The sequence below is a fragment of the Diadema antillarum genome, unplaced genomic scaffold (genome assembly GCF_040938485.1).
Source record: "Diadema antillarum isolate AM-2024a unplaced genomic scaffold, OU_Dant_1.0 seq00000682_RagTag, whole genome shotgun sequence".
Taxonomy (NCBI): Eukaryota; Metazoa; Echinodermata; class Echinoidea; order Diadematoida; family Diadematidae; genus Diadema; species Diadema antillarum.
Genome location: NW_027271587.1, coordinates 2,793,741 through 2,808,810, shown reverse-complemented (window position 1 = coordinate 2,808,810; position 15,070 = coordinate 2,793,741). Strand labels below are relative to the sequence as shown.

Genomic DNA, 15,070 nt, shown 5'->3' with positions numbered 1-15,070 from the left:
ACACTTAAACGATGAGGTGGCTCAATTTTAACCCTTTGAGGATTGGCTGATTTTGCTACAACATGCATTTCCCATAGACATTTGCTTGAGTATACTTGGGACTTGTCCTCAATATGTTAAATGATTGCCAAACTTTGCTGAGTGTGCTGTATAATGATTCAAATAAATGTAAAACTAGCAGACACTAAACATACAGGAGTTTTGCCTCACTGCTGGGCAGTGTGACGCTTCCTCGGTAGAGCTATTCAGACCAGCATCTCCAGATGAATCAGTCCCGAGCTTTCTAAGAGCCATTGATGGGGGTCTCTTTTGCTTAATACAGTGGACTCCCATCATAACAAAGCCCTCGGGACCAGCGGTTTTGTTTCTTTATACACGTATAAAAATGTAATTGTAACCAAACAAATGAACAAGAAAATTACATAGAGTGGATAACGTTGTGGCCCTAATTTTTACTTCGTTGTATATAACCGGAATGTTATAACCGTGTTCCTTATAACGGGAGTGCACTGTTCTTTCACCAATGTGTCATAATTTTTTGAGAGGGCGTTAATTAGAGTGAGATTTCGTGCCCCAAAATTAAATGATCACACTCTGAAATTATGTTGGCCTATGTAGGCTATTGGATAGTGATGAGAGTTGATAACCTAGAATATTTGATACTGGATGATCCATCTTGAAGAAATATAGATAAATCATAAAGATAAAGAGGACACGTAGCCAATACACAACCATAGCATAGTGATGTAAAATTATTCTAAAAGAGAGAAAATGCTTTCACTGGAAGCATAATGGAGATAGGGATCGGGGAAACTGCTGCTGATTATTGGCCATTGGCCTGAGAATTGAACACTACCTTTCCTAAGCAAGTTTTCATAACAGCATAGCCTACAACATGTACAACTTTTAGCTAGATATCTGTTCTGTCGTGTCGATATCTGTGAAATAATGAGACGATGCTACTTCAGAGAGAGAGAGAGAGAGAGAGATGTGCACAAACTAATAAAGTCATAGTAAGTACATTTGCGACAGAAAGGGAAAACAAATGTCCGCGCTTGTGGACGGGGCTACACTTCCAGCAAGGCTCTCTTTTCCTTCCTCGTGCCTCGCTCGATGGCGCTGTCCTTTTTCCGCACTTGGTTGTCTTCCTTGGCCGCCCTCTTCTTCTTCCTGCCGCAGAGACACTTGACGCTCACGAGACAGACGACAACCGACAGCAGTCCCAGCGTGAGGAGGATAACAATGTGGTAGACGAGTGGGAGGGGCTTGAGGACGCGACAGATCCTGTCAATCATGCGAACGAACGCGTTCTCCGCGCTCTGGTTCATCCAATCGCAGTCGAGAGTCTGTGGGTGATGGTGATATGGAAAAAACAAGTGATTTGTTTGTTTATTTGTTTCATTTCCGTATTAAAAAAATATAAATATAAAATGTATTCCATACTGAGAGCAAAACAATGTTATACATGTAAACGTCACGAAGAAAAAAAAAATATGGAGGGTAGCCCATTTTCAGTAGTGACAACGATGGTCACTCGTGGTCTTCTTGGGGCCCTGTTTAAACTGTCATTACTCACGATTTTATCGTCGTAGTTCCATGTACTGCAAAATAATGAGAAATCTTGTAAAAATGGTATTTATTTGATGATTTACGTTGCCTAAACATAGGCTTTCTGTGAGGCATGCAGATGAAAACATTTCATTATGCAATGATCGTGTACCTACATTATATTCATACAGCAGAATGAAATTGAAGAAGGTACAAAATGTCGTGAAACAAACCGTATGATTCAACGGCATGGCGCTGATGCCCTTATTCTCGCTGTCCGTTAGGCTCTGACCGACATTGTTGAAATTGTTATCATCGTCATCCGACACCTTGTAGGGTGCTGAGTTGAGACTTTCCGCTCCCCCGTCGTGAGCAATGGCGGGAAAGGACCCTTGAAGAGACTTCCCCACTTGATCGCCTGCAGGGGTTGGACCTGTCTTCTGATCGCTCCATAGACCTTGCTGGGACGAGGAATTCATCATCTCAGATCCCACACTCTGAGAAACGTTGGTGGAAGCATTGCCATTCGTTGTCAAGTTCTCAGTCACAGCGCCTGACTGCAATGTAACCCGAGGTGACACCTGTGCAACAGATTGCGGAGACTTGTTCCCACCACCGTCGTCAATACCTGCTTGGCTGGTATTAGTTCTTGGCGTGACAGTACTTTGGTCACCAGTTTTATTCCAAAGCGTCCCCGCCGGTTGTCCGCTTGAGGAAGCCGTCGCTGCAGCAACGCTTTCCTGGGATTCGTTCTGGCTCGACTGCCCATCACGCGTCGAGGAAGGGTCAAAAAATCTTCTTGGTATGGAATCTAGGGCTAGAGTCCAGTTTGGAGATGACAAACCGTTTGCTAGATTGAGACCTGCTGTCTCAGCCGTGTGACTGGTGTTGGTCCCTGTCGTATCCACTCTTTCCCTGACGACATCGGGCGAGCTATTCGTGGAGTTCTTGGTGACGGCCGTGGAGCTGCGCCGTGTCTCGCTAGCAAAGAGGACGTCTTCCGTCGCGATGTGGTCCTGCAAGGGCTTGGATTTCGTGCCCTCTTGTACATGCAAGAAATCCTGGAGTTTGGCCCAAAAATCATCCCAAGACGATGAGGGCCCAAAAGGATTCTGTTTCAGTGAGGAGATGTTGGCGAAGAGATGATAATGATGTAGGTGTTGATGATATTTAAGAAACGAAATTACATAAATAACGAAGCGAGTAAAGAAAAGGAAGATGTGTCTTAAATGTACAGGGTATAGGCCCTATACATGAAGTTTTAGGAACTGCTTACGACCATATAATTCGTCGTTAAGATTCATCAAACATAATGTCGTTGTCATGGTAACAGGTCACAGTCATTATCCTTTGTTTTTAGCATCCCCCATGAACAGGATGATATGGGTCACATAAGCTTGCAAGTACACTGTATTATATACTCAACCTGTCCCATTAAGCGAGCAAGATCTGCTAGATAATACCAGATAGGTTACCACGAATATAAGGGAGTTCATTGTTGTGATTTGCGCATGTGCAAAAGAAAGGTTGAATGAGACTGTTTGTGTATTGACTTCAAAACGAAAAGAATCAGGTAAATTAGAATCTAGAGTGTAAATTACGTGATTCATACTTACAGGTGAAAGTGATTTACAAACAACGCGTAACAGAAACTCTCCATATATTTCATTAACATTATAAAGATGGTAGGCTTCAACAAAGAATGCATCATCTCAAGACATGCCCATGTTATTTGAAAGTCTGTGGCGTAGGAGTCAAATGAGACATGCACTAACTGTGAACTCCCTTATTCGCAGTGCGCAGCTGTACCAGTCTAACATTGATTTCATGATTTGGTTTCATAAACAGATACTCCGAAGTACTGTCCGCGTTCGCGATCATTTCTTCACACTGGATCTCTCTCTGAAGGCAATTAATACCCTTTATAATAGTTTAACCCCAAATTGTCTTTAATGAGTGAACCATAACACTCTGCACAACACAATTACTCCATTCATAGAGAACAAGATGTCGACAAGAAATGTGGATTCTAGGCCTTGCTAAAAGGAATTGGGTATTGCTCGATACTATCAAGAATAATAATTAAAACGACGCTCCAAGAGCAACGCATAATGATTTTATAGCGTAGGCTTATAATCTTCTCGTCATGGATTTTGTCTAAGATGTTGGTCTGGGCGTTTTGTTTTTGTTTTTATTTTTGTTTTTTTAAGGCGATGTCGTCATGTCATCTAATTTGCATATGTCATGGTGGCTGACGTCACTGTTGCGTGAGTACATGTTCGTCTATCAAAGTTAGACAACCTTATCAACGTCAGAGTATCACATAATCACATAGAGTGGTAAGTCATACAGACAGCAAGCAAATTTGAACCTCACGATCAACATGATAATGTATGTAGAAAAAGTACATACCTCCGAAGACGCTCCTGGAGCGCCTGTGTTATCATACTGCGTGTCCTGTGTGTTTGCTACGTTGCCGAAACATAAAAGCGCGACGAAAATGGAAGACAAATTCCTAGACGCTGTTTTTAACATTTTGGTTCGACAAGCAGAACTCATTCACAACTGTAGCAATGCTAGAAGAGGCGACAGTGTGCTCAGTTGAAACCACACAGAAAACGATGAGGAGCAATTCTGAATGTCATGACGGAATTTTCATAGATACTGTTCAGAATGATCATCCACTATGCTGACACAATTACCTTCGCTTATCAAGATATCGCGGACCAAACGTCATCCAAAACCACGTATTGTATGATTGTTGCTCTCTGTGTAGATGTATACCCCCGACTCATTGGAGAGTACTTTGTAGAGGGCTTTGTAAAATCTGTAACCGATCGAACGCAGAGCGTGATCAGTTTCACACGTCATGGCATAAAGCTCAATCTGTAAACATACAGTGTTGGGAGTTGCATGAGAACAGCCACATGTTGCACTAGAGATTCGGGTTGCCATCTGTTGCCAACGGAGAGACAATAATTAAAAGCAGACATGGTCGTTTAGTGGTATAATTCATAGCACAGAGTACGAGTGGAAGAGAATTATACATACCTGCCCACTGTGTAATATAGCTAAGATCGTATGGTTGCTCACTGATTTTGATCGAGGTCCTCGGCCCCGCCGCTCTTATAGTATCAACACATCGTTAACATTATTGTCTTATTCATGTAAACAATAAGTAGGGCCTATCTGATTTTTCTATATGCCTGGATATATTTCTGTAAAGGGTACTATACTCAAAGATGACATAATTATGATGTTTTATTACTCTTAATGATCCCATACAAGAAAGATATACGCACCACAGTTGTTATCCTTCTCCTCGTCTCTGACTCTGTCTATTTCTCTCTCTGCGTATATTTACCTGAATTAATACTTTGTAAAACATTGCTACTCTGTACGTATGATAGCTAATCCATCCATTGCTCCCATACCTGTCTAATATATAATTCGGGAATCTGTAGACACGTAATTGTTGTTGAAAACAAACCAATTAGTTGACGCTATTATATCGCCATACTTCATTGGACTTCAGACCAATCAGAACCAAGCCTTAAGTGACTTATCCCATGCATTCACTTTAGGATATTTTTTCCCCATTTCCATCAAACTTTTCATCCCTTTAGCGTGTTAAGCGAGCTGGTAAGGCTCATATTTCGTTTAATATTTTTCAATGTCTTCATATCCGATTGGAGGGGGGGGGGGTGGGGTAATCGAGTAGTACGCCTACCGATGTTAGAGCGTTATTTCTCTCTCATGTGTTATCGTGTGCAAGGAAAGGGAAATTACATTTATTTCGAGGCAGACACCGAGGTGTATGGTGTGGAGGGGGCGGGGCGGGGGGGTGGGGGTGGGGGGGGGTTGACAGTATCATTTCTTACATTATTTTTTACGCACGAAGCACAACCATGCAGGTGACACCAGAAACCTGTTAACTCCTGGCGGCTTGGCTCATACAAATGCCCATCGAACACTCTGATTTTTATATAGGGAAAGTATTAGTTGACAAATTGACATTCAGCTGGCCTTCGTGTGGCCACAGAAAATGCTAAGAAAAGAAGCATTCAAGAAAATAGATAAATGTAAGGCCTATGTACATTTAGTACTCTGAGAGTGCGGACCTCTGCCAAGCAGCTCATTTCCACCCATTTGTGATTTCCACCCAATATCATTATAGTCCCACATTCCTATCATCTGCAATGTTATAGTCCTTGACCAGCAAAACATAATTTATACCAGCACTGCCCGACCAGTCGTGTCTGCCTCCGCCGTACATTCTGACCAACAGCGCAATGACTCTGAGGGTGGCAAAACACGCACGCCCATCTATAGCGTTCATGGTGGCCCCTGCCAATGAAAAAGAATCCTTCAAAAAATTTACCCCTCCTCCCCCCCCCCCCCCCTCAAAAAAAAAAAAAAAAGGATCCAGACTGTGATCTTGATCACTACCAAAATTGGGCAGATCTGTTCCTTGTGTCATTGTGAAGTTTCCCTGAAAATTTCATTGAACTCCGTTCGTAATTCTTAAAAAGTTATTCTGCATACAAACAAACAAAAACAGACAAACAGACGCCGACAAAAACGTAACGTCCATGGAGGAGGTAACAAACACAATTACAAAACAAAACTATAAATAAATACAGATGGATTGGCCTGAGAAAAATTTACTAGAGCCAAAGCATTTAAATACCAGCCTTCGACGGAACTCCTCCAATACATTTCACCATGCATGTAACCTGCAAAATGATTACCTCGACAATGCTGGTACCCCACATCAGAGCCGTTTTAAAGGTAAAATGCCGTCGTGCAGCTAGGGGATATCATGTTAAAACGTCAGTGTATTAAGTGAATTCAAATCTACTTTCATTGTCCATACTTGCCATATATACAGTATACAAATCATATTCATCATGCAAACGGCATTATTATTTTCATTTCCTGCATGACAAGATGGCTTGCTCGCCATTGTGTGTTCATATTTCCATCAGAATGCATAGATACGAGAATAATGTCTCACTATCACTTTGATGTTCTGCATTGTCATTGTTTTGTTTTTTTATTTTCTATTTGTATTTTATAGCATCAGTCTTATGTGCGGTATAGAATTGATGATCAGTGATGCTACATCACCGTATAATAATGATAATAATGATAATAATAATAGTAATAATAATTATTATTATTATTATCATTATTATTGTTGTTGTTATTATTATTATTGTTATTATTATCATTATTATTAGTTACTGTTAGATGTCACATTTGACTAAAATAATACCATTAGAGATTAAACTCCGCGTTCGTGTGAAATGATTCATGCCCGGTTATGTTAAAAAAGGATCAGCACGATAACGATAATGTCACTTTAAGTTCTCCCAGTCAATAAGACATGCAGGCTCTCGTTTTGCACATAATATCGAAAGTTCATAACTCACGTGTTACAGCGCAGATAGGAAGTGGGGAATATCCCACAGACAAAATTAACGCTGGAAGTCCTACTTCAGTGAGTCGAAACTATTTGCAGTGCTCCATTTAAGCTATTTAGTCCTGTTTCGGCGGCGAAGGCACAACCAGTCTTATTAGCCATCATGGAACTACACGAGGTCGTACCGGACGTCATCGACGAAGTACCGGAATATGTAGCCGAGGTCGCTTGGTCTCCCGATACGCGAGTCGACATGGGCAACGAGCTGACACCCCACGCAGGTAAGGCTATCGACTTTGATCAGACCAGCTGACAGAGTGCATTAGCGGTAATCTTAAGATACATGTACCTAAGATTGCAATTTGCCTCTTCTCTGTGAATGCATTAGGTCTATGCTTTGCTCTGTAATGAAGATCACACTATGAATTCAAAGATATGACTACATTGCCATGTATTTTCATTAATGGTGTATATCGGTTATAGCTGAAGTGTGTGTGTCATTTATGATTGTGATGAATTAATCTATCATATTACTTACTATCTTTTCATTACCCATCATCCATCATATTAATCTCAAACAGATTTTGGTGTATAGTGTATAGGATAGCAAAATATGTTATGTATGCATATGTACATACATATATATATATATTTATTTATTTATTTATTCATTTATATTCATATATTATATGCGTTTGTTCCGCGTTTTGGCAGTGCTAGAAATACTAATTGTAATGCCACTATAGAGGGATACCTTGATTTAGGCCCTAAATTCAAAATACACCATTATTAAACATTTTATGCTTTGATCTATGAAGAAATAAAGATGTGCAAGTCTAACCCGAGTTCCGATATATGAATAACATAATGTTGCATTCTTGTGAAGATGCATGTGAAACAAAGGAAATTACGGTTCAGGCATGACAAATGTTCAATGGAAGAAGTAAAATGGAAGAAATAATATAACTCCGCTTTTATTTAGTAATACTGTCTTTAGTTTCGTTGTAAGGGGATAGCGCGAACGCAGATCCCCGCTACCATAAATTATACGCCCGAGTTCCCCACGTTTGGGGGAATCGCAAGGTTCAGCAAGCCGGAGTGCAATGGCAAGCCTCGCCCTGGGAGTGCGTCCTTCTTGATCAACGCAACTCCTGCGCCAGGTAAGTATGATTCACGATGTTCCGGTAAATATTATATATAAATTCATATTTGTTCTAGTCATGGTTAGCAGTGTTTGTAAAATAACCATCAATGTTATCAATATTGCAGATTTCTAGTTTTGCTTAAATGAAAACATTACGATGCCAGTATATTGATTTTAAGAAAATAACTTAAAGCAATACTATGTTAATTTTTGGCAAAATTCAGTATTTTGAGCGAGAAATCGAGATAATCAGCATGATTTCGCACGTAAAACGCCGTCTTATGCATAATAATGAATATTCATGAGTGTGCCTATACGTCATATCGTTAGTCTTTGCGCATGCGCTCAACTACCGATTCGGTGTGTTTGTGCGGTATGTCCCCGAGTGCACAGATCCGTGATGCGTTTGTCTTTATTGACTGTTTTTCACGCTGATATTTAATCTTTTTACGTTCCCGTGCCCTCAGTTTTTATATCCTTATTTCTATTTTCAAGTCTATGGATTTTCAATTTAGCAGTTTTTATTCAATTATCGGAGTCGGAGGATGAAAGTGACCTACACCGCTTCCATAAGTGGGCAGTACAAAATCAACTTAGCAATGATGTTGTAAGTTTACGAAAGCGTTGCCAAATTCGTCAGAGCAAGGAGTTATCAGATAACTCCTTGGTCAGAGCATGGACTATTAGGTCCATGGTCAGAGGTGGTGACTATCAAACACCATCACCCCCCCCCCCCCTCTCTCTCTCTCTCTCCCTCTCCCTCTCTCCTTCTCTCTCTCTCTCTCTCTCTCTCTCTCTCTCTTTCTCTCGTGGACGACTTGTTTATTTGGATAACGTACTGGCCAGATCACGTAATTTGATACCCCCTTGATCCGGCGATAAGATAAGTGGATACGATCCGAGCATTCATCTGTTACTTTCAGGGTCAGTGCAAGCAGGGAGGTAGCCCCTGGTGCAAGTCTAACTCCAGTATGACTACGTGCAATATTGATCCAGGGAGGTCCCTGATTGATCGCTACATTTAAATCTGCCTGTGTATGCGTATTATCACCGGCATCGAAAAAGATGGGCTGAGCCTAAGTTTTGAGATGATGACTATAAAAGACTGGCAGCTTTTTGCAGTTATAGCAGGAAGCACAACACGCATCGGACTGCTTTGAGAAAACATAAAAAGTCCAAGGTCAACTTGAACATGGAGTGAAATAGGCCTAAAGTAACATGTTACCATCTACTAGAACACATCAGTGAGAGTTTGAGGAAAATCGGACAATCCGTTCAGAAGTTATGAATTTTTAAAGTATCTGCGCAGTCACTGCATGCTGGATGAGAAGACTACTACAGCTTGTGATGTCCCGTCATGTGTAAAACGATAAAAAAACGAAATATAAAGAAATTCAATATGTTTCACTTTTCTCGCGTAATAAAAGAACACTTGACTTACCTCTTTCAGAAGGCGGGGGGGGGGGATAATATTACCCTTAATATACGTCGGCGACAAGTGGGGGAAATGTGTACTTTTTCTTCAAAAAATAAAATTATGTGATACTCTCTTTATATTCTACTTATATCGTTCTACGCATGTGACATCATACACTGTAGGAGTCTTCTCATCCAGCAGTGACTGCCCAGATGTACTTTATCATAACTTTTGAATGGGCTGTCCGATTTCCCCAAAACTTTCACTATTGTGTTCTATAAATATTGCTGCATTCACTCAGTCCACATATATGAAGGAGGACTAAGTCCTTTTAGTGTAATGTCAGTTCTTTTGTCCCATCTGATTTTATGATTGATAATGATCAAAATGATCGATGTCATCCATGTAGAGCAAAATGGCCTTAATGGAAGGAGAATGAAAGATCAGGAAAACAAATCAATTCGATAACCCGCGTGGACTGAATAGCATACTGACAAAACTTACATTCATAATTATTTTTGCATGGAATTTTACAGTCTTTGTAGTGAAATTACTTCAATCGACAGCGTACTGATCGAGATAATTGAAGTCCTTAACCCTAATCAGGCTGGGCTTTTTTGGCTATGCTATATCGGGGGGGGGGGGGGGGGGGGCGGATTCCGCCCCCCCCCCCCCCTTCAGATCTCGCCTATGGAACGCGTGATCGCGCCGAAAATCGGCACACGCGACGCCCGCGACGTATATACTATCAAAATGTATGGTTGCTTTCTCCGAAAATTTTTTCTTATATTTTATATTAATTAATTATTGTAATTTATGCATAAAATCAGTTTTGGGCTCTAAATCACTTATTAATGCTCTAATTAAGCTAATTTCTTTTTAAAAATGTTTCTTGTATCATTCTCCTGAGATATAGGATAAAAAAAAATCTGTATCGAAAGTAATTTCTTATGTATTTGATTGTTTTTTAATTTCTTATGTATTTCTTTGTTTTTCGACCTTTTGTTTTTGTTTGTTTTTTGGCCAAAATTTGTCACAGACATTTTTTGAAGCTTTATTATGCTAAAATAAATTAATTTCGTCCATTCTAAGTCAAGATATGAATTTTTATGTGAATTAATTGAAAAAACACAATTTGCATTGGATTTGTACACAAAATCACGTTTTGGAGCAATTTTGGGGTTGTCAATTTTTTTTTCGAACGGGCGTCGCGTCAAAACGGTACGCGCGGGCGCAACAATTTTGGTCTCAAAAGTTGCGCGATACTTGAAGGAAAAAAGTCATGAAACATCGCGGCGGGAGCTTATCGCGCTGCGAAGATATTGCAGCCCCCAGTCTGATTAGGGTTAAGGGGGAAATCCAGTCCAAATATAAGTTAGTCAGATAAGTAAGAGTAAAATATTACGAGTTCAACAGCAAAATTTTGATCAAAATCAGATGAAAAATAAGGAGGTTATGACGTTTTGAAGTTTCACTAATTTTTGAGGAAACAGTTCTTGAACAGTCAATATGAATATGCAAATGGCAAAGTGAACGTGTCATCCCCTCACAACGTGCCATATATTTTGTACTTAAAATTTTGAAATTTCCAGTTTTTCATTCAAACGCAATTATGCCCGAGGCTCAAATCGTATAACTAACTGATCACCATTGATAAAGTTATTCAACCAGGAATAACATCATGTTTCAGACTTCAATGGAAGAAACATTTAATTTTCGTCATTTTTTTGTACACGATAAATGGATAATTGTGAGGTTATGACATGGTCAGCTCACTTATTTGCATATTCATATCCACTGTACAAGAACTGTTTTGCAGAAATTAGCAAAACTTCAAAATGTCATAACTTCCTTATTTTTCATCCGACTTCAGTCAAATGTCTACTGTTGAACTTGTAAGATTTTACTCTTTTTAATCAGGCTAACTTATTTCTGGGCTGGATTTCCCGTTTAACGAAACCCATTTCTCCTGATAATACCATTAGTTATTTAATGAGAAGATTTTTTACAGTTAACTTTTATGTTTTCTACAAAGAATTACTAATTTCTTTTTCTTCTGTTCTTGCAACATGACATTGTTGTTTTTTAAAGTCATTATCATCTTCCTAGCATTGTTTCATTCACCACTCTGTATAAGTTCCTTGCTCATTTGATTTTTTTCACACATGTATTTCTTTCTTTTCTCCCTCTTTCTCTCCAGGTAAAATCCCCTCCCACGATGTTTTCGTGGCCCACTGAGCCCGGCGCCCTGTACACGTTGGCTATGGTCGACCCCGACGCTCCATGCAGGACGGACCGCTCGGTGGGCGAAGTCATTCATTGGCTTGTTCTCAACATTCCCGGCTGTGACGTCAGCAAGGGTCAGGTGCATGCAGAACACATTGGATCAGGCCCGAGGGAGGGATCTGGTGAGGCAAGCTAATACTCTTTACCCTTCAGTTTGATGCCTCATTAATGTGTGTCACTGCAGCAGCATGCAGTGAAGAGATATAAGAGTTCTCCTTTCATTTCATCGCTATTTCTCGTGTATATATTGCTCAGATGTATTCTGAATGTAACTTGTGTACTGTGATATAACTCATGGTGACAATTTTGTACATAGCTGGTATACAGTTACATACACATGTATCTTACATACACCTGTATGCCTGCAACTTGGTGTTTAATATACAGCTTGCAGCACTGCCCCTAGAACCCCTATTGTTAATATCTACGTCTCTCCAGCCTCTATTATGACATTGTATAGGAGTTGGACGCTTGGGCCCTATCTTAGTCATAAACTTAACCTCCCAAGCATACAACAAAGGCCCCTTTCAAATTGTGTAGTCCCCTATTGTTTGAACCAAACTTCTGCTGGTAGCCTTGGCGTGGGAACTAAGTTGGCTTTTGCAATATCTTGGGCTAGGAAAGCCAGCAAGAAAGCCAAACTAGTCAGTATCATGTTCAGTCATCGTTGAGAAAGCATCTCATATCTAGTACCTCATATCTTGTATCTTCGAAGTTCGTTCCTTCGTTCCAAAACCAGTTTCAACAGTTCAAAGCCTCCAATTGTATTTTATCTACTCCACTTCCATGGGAGATTTGGATTCCAATAAATTCGTTTTCGCAAATTCACATCTCTCTGTTCGGAATAAATTCTGTTAATTGGAGTGCTATCGTTCTCCGAACTCGGCCGAAATTCCTCACTTATAGCAACTCGTGTTAAGCGAGGCAGCCACATAATATGTTATAGGAGTTGAATGAATAGTGATGATTTTAGAGCTTTATGAAGTTCCTACAATATTCTTACTGTTTCAAACGGACTCTGGGTCAAGATACGACGAGAAAAGGTTGCATTTACTTCTTACGTATCATTAAGTATGTTACGTAGAGTTAAGAATAGATAGCCTAATAGAGTATACAGGTAGATGGCTGCAAAATACTTACTGAATGAATACTAATTAATGTACAATTTTCAAACATTATTTCAGTGACATCTTTCGAGGATGACATGCAGTACATTATGTTAATGTGTCAGAGTGGCGAAAGGTGGAAATAAAATGCCATCGTTGTAGAAAGCTATAACCCCCAGTTTGCCTAGGACGGGGATACTCTGTAGTAAATAATGAAACATAATAGTATATTTGGCATAATACGTTATTACAAACATTACTACTCAATTTGACGTGATTGCGCCAACAGACTATTCATTTATCTTCATGCAGCCTCATCCCTTTTCCCTTTTCGACCCAATTGAGGGTTTCTTCCTGTTGTTGTTGTTGTGTTGTTGTTGTTGTTGTTGTTGTAGTTGTTGTTGTTGTTGTTGTTGTTGTTGTTGTTGTTGAGAGTTCATATGATACAGTATGTGGTTTGCACCTTTCATCATTGCCATGCAGGTCTTCACCGTTACGTGTTCCTGATCTACAAGCAGTCTGGCCCCATCACTTCGCCATCGGAGGCGTACAGACCACGCAACAGTGAGCGCCGCATCCGCTGGAGTGCCCGCAACTTCGTCCGCGACAATACGCTTGGAGCACTGGTGGCCGGCAACTTTTACCTGGCACAGTACGATGACTACGTACCAACGTTCTACGAGGAGCTCCACGCCAACGACCCGTAAAGCGTGCATGGGGCTCGGCCAAAAGTTACTTTGACCCTGCGCATCATCGTGGAGAACAGAACGGAATTGATAGACAACGCTTAGTACATTTTGCATACAGTCATTACTGCCAACCATTCTCATGATTGTGTGTCTTGTTGTGTATCAGGGTAATTATTACTCCCCCACCCCCACCCCCACCCCCACCCCCGGGGCAATTGTATTCCGGCTAAATATTGGTTAGTGATAAGGTTATAGTAAAGATTAGGGTTAAGGTTTAGTTTAGGGTTAGAGTTTGGATTAGGGTTAGGATTAGGCTCAGGATTAGGGTCAGTGGAAGGGTCCGGATAATTACCCAGGGGGTAATTGCCCTATAGAACCGTCCTTGTTGTCAATTCAAAACTGACATTTCGAAAGGTACTTTTCGATGTGAAAGGTATGATTTTCACATTACTTGGGGTTGCTCACTTAATTTCTCCTTAATTCCGCACATCTACATGCAGATTTTGATAACTTATATTCGAGTGATTGTAAATTCAATACCCCCTCCCCACTGCACCCCCCCCCCGCTTTAGATATGAGTTTCGCTTTGTTTAGCTGGGATTCGATTCCGCCACCTATATTCTTAACGAGTGTACTGTACATGTATAGAATATTTAGCGGAATTGCAACCGCGAGGCAAAGAACTACAATATATGCCATGTCTTATAGTGAACTTAGGAAAGAAAATTGCGGCAAAAACAAATAAATGTATTTTTTTTATTCATTGTATATTGTGTTCCAGCGGGGATCTTTGTGGTTAACAGTGCTGGATCTTTCAATTTCAAGACATGCAGTGTTGTTTGCATGACTGTCTTCTATGATATTTATACGCTATGCGCAACGAGGAGAAACATTCAGCTGCATACAAAGCCGTGTATGGAGATAATGGCTTGCATAATGGGTCGTTTGCAGTTGGTGACTAACACATACTCTTCCAATTCCTGTTATCATCATACATTTGCAGTCATATGATATTTGCTTCTACACACACGCACATACTCACGCACATCAATCATATATAATGTATAACGCATATATATATATATATATATATATATATATATATATATATACATATATGCCATTTATATATTTCTATTGGATTTTACTATCCTTGATTTGATTTGATTTGATTTTCTTAATGTCCCACGTGCTGTAACTCGTTGTTAGAGAACATTGTCCTTCTAAAATGAATATTTTAAATGATATGCTTTGTGCAACTCTATGAGCTATAAAAGGACAATTCTTTTTAATGAAATCGTCATTATGATAATCAAGTTGTTATGGCATAGGTTGAACTACCGTTTGCAAAGTGCAAATCAATAAATCAAATCATCGTCTACATGCAGCCAAGTTTGACATGTCATTACTGTACGAATGAGTGAGACAGATTGGTGATAAAGTGCACGTAGTAGT

At 40.0% G+C, this 15,070-nt stretch overlaps 2 protein-coding genes and 1 non-coding gene across 3 annotated transcripts; 1 reads left to right on the top strand and 2 right to left on the bottom strand.

The window, feature by feature from the left end:
• Nucleotides 1-1,067: 1,067 nt before the first annotated feature.
• LOC139737117 (uncharacterized) lies at nucleotides 1,068-4,262 on the bottom strand. Its single transcript, XM_071647796.1, has 3 exons — nucleotides 3,961-4,262; nucleotides 1,782-2,660; nucleotides 1,068-1,346 (listed from the first exon to the last, which is right to left on the bottom strand). The coding sequence occupies exons 1-3, from the start codon at nucleotides 4,105-4,107 to the stop codon at nucleotides 1,068-1,070; spliced, it is 1,305 nt and encodes a 434-aa protein (XP_071503897.1). The 5' UTR covers nucleotides 4,108-4,262.
• A 2,874-nt stretch (nucleotides 4,263-7,136) lies between these two features.
• LOC139737144 (protein D3-like) lies at nucleotides 7,137-13,633 on the top strand. Its single transcript, XM_071647822.1, has 3 exons — nucleotides 7,137-7,245; nucleotides 11,727-11,942; nucleotides 13,410-13,633. The coding sequence occupies exons 1-3, from the start codon at nucleotides 7,137-7,139 to the stop codon at nucleotides 13,631-13,633; spliced, it is 549 nt and encodes a 182-aa protein (XP_071503923.1).
• On the bottom strand, nucleotides 7,980-8,141 carry LOC139737149 (U1 spliceosomal RNA). Its single transcript, XR_011711363.1, has one exon. It is a non-coding gene; the product is annotated as a U1 spliceosomal RNA (small nuclear RNA).
• Nucleotides 13,634-15,070: the final 1,437 nt, after the last annotated feature.

Coding starts and splice junctions, on each gene's coding strand:
- LOC139737144 (XM_071647822.1), top strand. CDS start 7,137: ATGGAACTACACGAGGTCGTACCGGACGTCATCGACGAAGTACCGGAA. Junction 7,246..11,726: donor CATGGGCAACGAGCTGACAC/CCCACGCAGGTA, acceptor TTCTCCCTCTTT/CTCTCCAGGTAAAATCCCCT. Junction 11,943..13,409: donor AGGCCCGAGGGAGGGATCTG/GTGAGGCAAGCT, acceptor ATTGCCATGCAG/GTCTTCACCGTTACGTGTTC.
- LOC139737117 (XM_071647796.1), bottom strand. CDS start 4,107: ATGAGTTCTGCTTGTCGAACCAAAATGTTAAAAACAGCGTCTAGGAAT. Junction 2,661..3,960: donor CTCCAGGAGCGTCTTCGGAG/GTATGTACTTTT, acceptor TCACTGAAACAG/AATCCTTTTGGGCCCTCATC. Junction 1,347..1,781: donor CCATGCCGTTGAATCATACG/GTTTGTTTCACG, acceptor CATCACCCACAG/ACTCTCGACTGCGATTGGAT.